This window comes from Bombina bombina, chromosome 6 (assembly GCF_027579735.1).
Source record: "Bombina bombina isolate aBomBom1 chromosome 6, aBomBom1.pri, whole genome shotgun sequence".
NCBI lineage: Eukaryota > Metazoa > Chordata > Amphibia > Anura > Bombinatoridae > Bombina > Bombina bombina.
In genome coordinates, this window is record NC_069504.1 from 242,009,772 (window position 1) to 242,019,116 (window position 9,345).

The 9,345-nt window shown below is 37.9% G+C and overlaps 1 protein-coding gene across 1 annotated transcript in view; it reads left to right on the forward strand.

The window, feature by feature from the left end:
- Positions 1 to 8,837, forward strand: part of KRR1 (KRR1 small subunit processome component homolog) — a 35,306-nt gene extending 26,469 nt beyond the window's left edge. The window contains exon 10 of the mRNA XM_053716773.1: positions 7,641 to 8,837. Within this exon, the coding sequence (XP_053572748.1) occupies positions 7,641 to 7,780 (140 nt within the window). The 3' untranslated portion in view covers positions 7,781 to 8,837. The remainder of the gene's footprint in view (positions 1 to 7,640) is intronic.
- The last annotated feature ends 508 nt before the right edge of the window (positions 8,838 to 9,345 follow it).

Genomic DNA, 9,345 nt, shown 5'->3' on the forward strand with positions numbered 1-9,345 from the left:
ACAAGTTTGTCATGACAATCAATACAAACAACAGCTGGAGGAATAGCTACCAAAAGTTTACAGCAGATACACTTAGCTTTGGTAGATCCAGCACTAGACAGCGATTTTCCTGTAGTATCTTCTGACTCAGATGCAACGTGAGACATCTTGCAATATGTAAGAGAAAAAACAACAACATATAAAGCAAAATTGATCAAATTCCTTAAATGACAGTTTCAGGAATGGGAAAAAATGCCAAAACAAGCTTCTAGCAACCAGAAGCAATGAAAAATGAGACTTAAATAATGTGGAGACAAAAGCGACGCCCATATTTTTTAGCGCCAAATAAGACGCCCACATTATTTGGCGCCTAAATGCTATTTTGGCGCCAAAATGACGCCACATCCGGAACGCCGACATTTTTGGCGCAAAATAACGTCAAAAAATGACGCAACTTCCGGCGACATGTATGACGCCGGAAACGGAAAAGAATTTTTGCGCCAAAAAAGTCAGCGCCAAGAATGACGCAATAAAATGAAGCATTTTCAGCCCCCGCGAGCCTAACAGCCCACAGGGAAAAAAGTCAAATTTTTGAAGGTAAGAAAAAATGATTAAATCAAATGCATTATCCCAAATATGAAACTGACTGTCTGAAAATAAGGAAAGTTGAACATTCTGAGTCAAGGCAAATAAATGTTTGAATACATATATTTAGAACTTTATAAACAAGGTGCCCAACCATAGCTTAGAGTTTCACAGAAAATAAGATTTACTTACCCCAGGACACTCATCTACATGTTTGTAGAAAGCCAAACCAGTACTGAAACGAGAATCAGCAGAGGTAATGGTATATATAAGAGTATATCGTCGATCTGAAAAGGGAGGTAAGAGATGAATCTCTACGACCGATAACAGAGAACCTATGAAATAGACCCCGTAGAAGGAGATCACTGCATTCAAATAGGCAATACTCTCCTCGCATCCCTCTGACATTCACTGCACGCTGAGAGGAAAACCGGGCTCCAACTTGCTGCGGAGCGCATATCAACGTAGAATCTAGCACAAACTTACTTCACCACCTCCATCGGAGGCAAAGTTTGTAAAACTGAATTGTGGGTGTGGTGAGGGGGTGTATTTATAGGCATTTTGAGGTTTGGGAAACTTTGCCCCTCCTGGTAGGAATGTATATCCCATACGTCACTAGCTCATGGACTCTTGCTAATTACATGAAAGAAATATGTATACAAACAAAACGCACATGCATGCACATGCCCACATTTATACATACAAACACACATACTTAGACAGACATTAAAGTGAAAGTCAAACGCTAGGCTTGACTATTGAAACAAATAAATGGGACTTTAATTCATGAAGTATAAGATACTTCATTTAGAATGCTCCTTTATTTGTTTCAACCGATCGACATTCTTAGCTCCTACAACAGCCCAAGGCTAAAACATTTTTTGCTAAGAGGTGACGTCACCTCTTAGCCAATAGTTGTGCGGTAAACCCTGCTCCCGTGGGCTGCTGTAGCAGCTAAGAACGGCGATCGGTTGAAACAAATAAAGGAGCTTTCTACATGATATCTTATACTTCATGAATGAAAGTCCCCTTTATTTGTTTCAATAGTTAATCCTAGCGTTTGTACAATGCTAGGATTGACTTTCACTTTAATCTTATTTTGTATAGAGCTGCCAACTTCCGTAGACACATACACAAACATGCACACATACAAATGCACACACAAACATAGATATTTACTATATATATATATATATATATATATATATATATATATATATATATATATATATATATATATATATATATATATATATATATATATTTATATATATATATTATATATTATATATATATATTATATATATATTATATATATTATATATATATTATATATATATATATATATATATATATATATACACACACACACTTCCGAAAACGTTGGGACAGTATGAACATGCAAACACAAAACCAAAAAGAGTAATTCGAAAATTCAATTCACCCTGTACTATATTGAGAACACATTATTTGATGTTTTACTTTGGGCATTTAATGTATTTATGAGAAAATACACATTTCAAATCTGACTGCAACACGTTCCAAAAAAGTTGGGACAGAGGCAATTTAAAACTAATGGCAATGTGACAAGTTGAAATAAGAATGTGATGTGAGGCAATCGTGTTGTTATAATATTTAAGGAGCCTCTAAAAAGGCCTAGTCCTTCAAGAGCAAGGATGGGTTGCCAACAGATGCGTCAGCGAATAATCCATCACTTTGAGAACAACATTCCCCAAAGACAAATCGGTACAGTGCACAATATAATTAAAAGATTCAAGGAATCCGGTCAAATCTCAGTGTGTTAAGGGCAAGGCGGAAAACAACTTTTGAATGCGCGTGATTTCCGATCCCTCAGACGTCACTGTATCAAAAACTCATGAGTCTCTAATGGATATTCTAATATGTGCTCGGGATTACTTTGGTAAACCTTTGTCGGTCAACACCATTTGCCACTGCATCCACAGATGCAAGTTAAGGCTTTACAATGCAAAGCAGAAGCCATACATCAACACTGTCCAGAAGTGTCGCCAACTTCTCTGGGCCTGGTCTCATCTGAGATGGACAGTAGCACAGTGGAATCGTGTTTTTGTGGTCCGAGTCAACATTTCAAGTAGTTTTTGGAAAAAATAGTCGTCGTGTCAAAGAGGAAAAGGACCATACAAGCTGTAAAGTCCAAAAGCTAGCATCTGTCATGGTATGGGGGTGTATCAGTGCCCATGGCATGGGTAACTTGCACATCTGTGTGGGCACCATTAATGCTGAAAGACATATATACATTTTGGAACAACATATGTTGCCATCCAGACGTTATCTTTACCAGGGAGGTTCCTGCATTTTCCAGCAGGACAATGTCAAACCACATTCTGCCTGGATTACAAGTGCATGGTTGCGTAAGCAGAGAGTGCGGGTGCCAGCATGGCCTGTCTGCAGTCCTGACCTATGTGTGGCACATTATGAAGTGCAAAATAAGGCAACAAAGGTCCTGTATACTTGTGCAGCTGAAGACATGCGTAATGGATATATGGGGGGAAATTCTACTTGCTAAACTTAACCAGTTGGTGTCTCCAGTGCCCAAACGCTTAATAAGTGTTATTAACCCCTTAATGACCGGACCATTTTTCAATTTTCTTACCCTTAATGACAATGGCTATTTTTACATTTCTGCAGTGTTTGTGTTTAGCTGTAATTTTCCTCTTACTCATTTACTGTACCCATACATATTATATACCGTTTTTCTCGCCATTAAATGGACTTTCTAAGGATACCATTATTTTCATCATATCTTATAATTTCCTATAAAAAAAAATATAAAATATGAGGAAAAAATTGAAAAAAACACACTTTTTCTAACTTTGACCCCCAAAATCTGTTACACATCTACAATCACCAAAAAACACCCATGCTAAATAGTTTCTAAATTTTGTCCTGAGTTTAGAAATACCCAATGTTTACATGTTCTTTACTTTTTTTGCAAGTTATAGGGCCATAAATACAAGTAGCACTTTGCTATTTCCAAACAACTTTTTTTCAAAATTAGCGCTAGTTACATTGGAACCCTGATATCTGTCAGGAATACCTGAATATCCCTTGACATGTATATATTTTTTTTTAGAAGACAACCCAAAGTATTGATCTAGGCCCAATTTGGTATATTTCATGCCACCATTTCACCGCCAAATGTCATCAAATAAAAAAAAAGTTCACTTTTTCACAAATTTTGTCACAAACTTTAGGTTTCCCACTGAAATTATTTACAAACAGCTTCTGCAATTAAGGCACAAATGGTTGTAAATGCTTCTTTGGGATCCCCTTTGTTCAGAAATAGCAGACTTATATGGCTTTGTGGTTGCTTTTTGGTAAGTAGAAGGCCGCTAAATGCTGCTGCGCACCACACGTAAATTATGCCCAGCAGTTAAGGGGTTAAATTAGGTAGCTTGTAGGGAGCTTGCAGGGTTAATTTTAGCTTTAGGGTAGAGATCAGCCTCCCACCTGACACATCCCACCCCCTGATCCCTCCCAAACAGTTCTCTTCCCTCCCCCACCCCACAATTGTCCCCGCCATCTTAAGTACTGGCAGAAAGTCTGCCAGTACTAAATAAAAGGAGTTTTTATTTTTTTTAATAAAAAAAAATAAAATGTTTTAGCTGTGATGGACTCCTGCCTTAGCCCCAACCTCCATGATCCCCCCCCCCAGCAATCTAACCCTCTCCCCTACCTAATTGCCGCCATCTTGGGTACTGGCAGCTGTCTGCCAGTACCCAATTTGCCCCCCAAAAAAGTGTTTTTAATTATTTTTTATTACTAATTTATTTTTTCCTGTAGTGTATCAGCCCCCCACAATACCCCAACCCCCTCCCCCTCCCAGATCCTCATATATATATATTTCCCCCCCTCTTCCCACTCATTGGTGTCAGTGTGGGTAGGTGATCGCGGGCGTGCGCGCGCGCACGCGCACGCGCGCCCCCGGCACCCGGCGTGCACATTGCACTAACAGGAGCCGGATGCCGGGTAGCGATGGGCCGCCCACCCGCCTCCCAGTTGCGCTCCCACCCACCAACGAACCGGCCGCATCGCTACCGGTGCAGAGAGGGCCACAGAGTGGCTCTCTCTGCATCGGATGCTTTCTAAGGGTATTGCAGGATGCCTCAATATCGAGGCATCACTGCAATACCCTGAGAGCTGCTGGAAGCGATTGCGATCGCTTCCAGCACTCTCTTAGACAAGTGACGTACCAGGTACGTCCATTGTCACTAACTGCAAGTTTTTGCAGGACGTACCTGGTACGTCACTTGTCATTAAGGGGTTAAAAGAAAAGGTTATGTTACACAGTCGACTGTTCCAACGTTTTTGGAGTGTGTTGCAGTCATCCTATTTGAAATGAGTGTATAATTTCAAAAATACATTAAACAATGTGTTTAATAATGGTGTTTTCACTATAGTACAGGGTGAATCAAATTTTTAAATTAAATTTTTTTTTTTTGCATTTTCCATACTGTCCCAATTTTTTATGTGTGTGTGTATAATATATACAAATAGCATACAAGCACCAATAGTGACAAATCAGTGCTGCAACCAGAGCATACACCGTGGTCTATGTGAAGAAGAAACTTGTAACAGAAGGATTTTTTTGCAAATGAGAGATATATAGATATATATAGATAGAGATATAGATAGATATATATAGAGATATAGCTCTCAGCTAAGATCAAAAGCACAACTGGAAGAGTTAGTTACCGCATCTGGCCAAATGGGACAAGCCCAGGTACCACGTCAAGGTCTCTTCCAAAACCTGGGTCTCTAATACAGCCATACAAATGCAAGCTCTCAATCAAACTGGGAACAAGTCAGGGTTCACAGACTTATGTAATCTCCCTAGACATATACAAAACACGGAAGGGGACTGCACTCTCAGACTGGACTGGGTACACATCCCATGAACCTGCAACATGCTCAGCCCTGGGTGCTATAGCACTCTCAGGAAGCTGTGCTGTCTCCAGAGTCATAGGCAGTTAATGCCAGACAAGCCTAGGTGCAAGGCCCATCGGGGAAATGACAAAATAAATTAATACAACACACAGCCCAACACTCGCTTACAAGCTCTCAGCTAAGATTAAAAGCAACTAACAAGTAATTGTAAATAGACTTACAAATAAGAATAGGTAACTTAAATCTGTGAGAGAAATTTTACCAACTGAGCCCTATCAGAGTCAGAGCTAGATTTGTATTATTTAGAAAAAATGTTTTTCTTATCCATTCATACACTAAAGTTTATTAAGTCAATATATTTAACCACACATACATTTAGCAAGAGCTAAAAATTAAAAACACTACACCCAGGTAGAGCTGTAGTTTTTAAATTAATCTGAAATCAGCATATAGGGTATCTTGCAGCATGAATATAAATATAGACTAAGCCCTTACAATCCGAGGGCTAAATTAAGTTTAATTTGACCAAGTATATTATAAAGCTGCAATTTACCAGACCAACGAGGGTGAGCAAGTTAAAAAAGGGGAAAGACAAAGCTTATCCCAGAGGACCCCTGACGTACGTTTCACAAAAAACGCTTCCTCAGAGGGGTCGTTTAGATTAAAAACAGATTAAAAGCAAAACTGGAAGAGTTAGTAACCGCATCTGGCAAAATGGGACAAGCCCAGGTACCACGTCAAGGTCTCTTCCAAAACCTGGGTCCCTAATACAGCCATACAAATGCAAGATCTCCAGATGCGGTAACTAACTCTTCCAGTTTTGTTTTTAATCTTAGCTGAGAGCTTATAAGCGAGTGCTGGGCTTTCTCTGTTTGTTGTATTAATTTATTTTGTCATTTTCCCGATGGGCCTTGCACCCAGGCTTGTTTGGGGTTAACTGCCTGTTACTCTGGAGACAGCACAGCTTCCTGAGCGGGCTATAGCACCCAGAGATGAGCATGTTGCAGGGTCATGGGGTATGTACCCATTCCAGTCTGAGAGTGCAGTCCCCTTCCGTGTTTTGTATATGTCTAGGGAGATTACATAAGTCTCTGAACCCTGACTTATTCCCAGTTTGAGCGCTTGCATTTGTATGGCTGTATTAGGGACCCAGGTTTTGGAAGAGACCTTGACGTGGTACCTGGGCTTGTCCCATTTGGCTAGATGCGGTTACTAACTCTCTGTTTTGCTTTTAATCATAGCTGAGAACTTGTAAGAGAGTGCTGGGCTTTCTTTGTGTGTTGTATTTATTTTGTAATTTTCCCGATGGGCCTTGCACCCAGGCTTGTCTGGGGTTAACTGCCTGTGACTCTGCAGACAGCACAGCTTCCTGAGAGTGCTATAGCACGCAGGGCTGAGCATGTTGCAGGGTCATGGCATGTGTACCCAGTCCAGGCTAAGAGTGCAGTCCCCTTCCATGTTTTGTATGTATATACACATATATGTTTCGACCCATTTATGGGCCTTCTTCAAGACAATTATGATCCAGCAACTGCTGCACTGGAAGTAAATGGGAGGAGAACAAAGGTCAGTTTCATATATTGAACTGACCTTTGTTCTCCCATTTACTTCCTGTGCAGCAGTTGCTAGATCATAATTGTCTTGAAGCCCCACAAATGGGTCGAAACGTCGACATTTAAACATGTGAAATACATTTGGAAATAAAATTACACTGTTCTTTGCTTCAATAAAAGTCTTGTGAGTGCCCTCCTACATCAGTACCTTTCTATATGTACATATCTATCTATATGCACTACAGTTTTGTAGGTTGCCAAATAAAAGTAGAATATGTACTTTTTAAAATCCTATTTAAATTTATTGACAAGACCACAATTAAAGGCCATGTGAAATTTTGTTGACCATTGGATGTAGCAGTTTTGATACTACTTTAGTCATGACATTGCAATATACATTACTGTGAAGAAAAACACATCTGTATACAGAGACCAGTAAGATGTATGCATGTAGGTTTGGAGAATCTACATTTTCTTTTATGGACTTTTGTGTCATGTAATAACAAATGGTTATTTCACATTCAGCATAACTGGATCACAACATAGCATATCTGTTCATTTCAGTCTTCACTTCTCACAATTATTTGTACCTTCTAGCCCCCAGTTCTACCAAAATTGATGTAAATGCCATCAAGGAAAAAGTAAAGAAAGCAAAGAGTAAAAAGCTTGGCGCTCTTCCTGATGAGGAGGTGAAGCAGAAGATGGCAGCAGCTGACAAGAAAAAGAAGAAGAAATAGAATTTTTATAAAAGTATTAAGTGGACATTACTATATATATATATATATATATATATATATTTTTTTTTTTAACCTGACGTCAAATTCAGAAGATTAAATATAATGAAAGACCTCATTCTTCCAGTGTTCTGCTGTACTTATTACAACTGCCACCTTAGCTGTGTAAAATGGTTTTGTTTACCAGGTAAGCGGAAATATTTTGGTATTCATTGTAAAACTACCGTTTTTCCTTGAGTGGCTAATTCTCCCTTTTTAATAGAAAAATTAAGTACTGTCCAAAAAGTGGATTAGTGTATAATCATATTAACAGGTGCACTCTTCACACGTATGTTTTGACTGCAGTTTATTACCATTCTGTTCATAAATTTTCATAGCATAAATGCGAAGGCGTCCATTTCCAAAGTGATGAATAACTGTTCCTATAGTCTTCTCTGACCAGCAATGCCAGCCTCTATTGACTTTAACAAGACTGTCCGCCCCCCCCCCCCCATATTGTTTCTGCATAGTTTAAAAAGACAAATGCCATATGGAGCTGTTTAAACATTTTACATTGCTTGTCAACAATAGTCATAAACATATCTAAAATTCCATGTTTATTTGGCGCAGTTCTTTCTTTACAATGTATCAAACACATTAAACAGAAAAACAAGACCCTATATACTGTCTTTCAAATAATCAACTATATAAACAAATCTTAAACAAAAGTTCTGTAATTCTACCGTACCTAGAGCAATATATTACATTTCATGTTTCTATGACAACAGAAATAAAGATTCATGTTTTTTCTTATGATAGAATAAGGAATATAAATATTTGTCTGCAAAATTTTTTTCCTGACTACTTGTTTTGAAGTCGGATAGAGGATTCAGTAGCTGAACTAAAATAGTCCTTGAAAAAACTGCTTGCTCATGTGGATAAGTTGTGTTTTTTGTTTTTTTTCATACCATTCTTTGTCTGGATACTAGAATTTTATATTGTGTTTCAAACTGTCAAAACTTGTTTGTTTTTATTAAAAACTCCATCACTGCTCAATAAACTTACTTTGTAATTTATTGTATTAATAGATTTCATGTGTTTATTTGAGAAGACAAATCGTACTTTATTTAAAGTTACATTAACCCCTATATTTTTGCGGTGTTTGTGTTTTTGCTGTAATTTTCCTTTTACTCATTTACTGTACCCACACATATACAGTTTTTCTCACCATTAAATGGACTTTCTAAAGATACCATTATTTTCATCATATCTTATAATTTACTAGAAATTTTTTTTATAAAATGGGGAAAAAATACTTTTTCTAACTTTGATCCCCAAAATCTGTTACACATCTACTACCACCAAAAAACAACCATGCTAAATAGTTTCTAAATTTTGTCCTGAGTTTAGAAATACCCAATGTTTACATGTTCTTTTGGTTTTTTGCAAGTTATAGGGCCATAAATACAAGTAGCATTTTGGTATTTCCAAATGACTTTTTTCAAAATTAGAGCTAGTTACAATGGAACACTGATATCTTTCAGGAATCCATGAATATCACTTGACATGTATTTTTTTTTTTTTTTTTT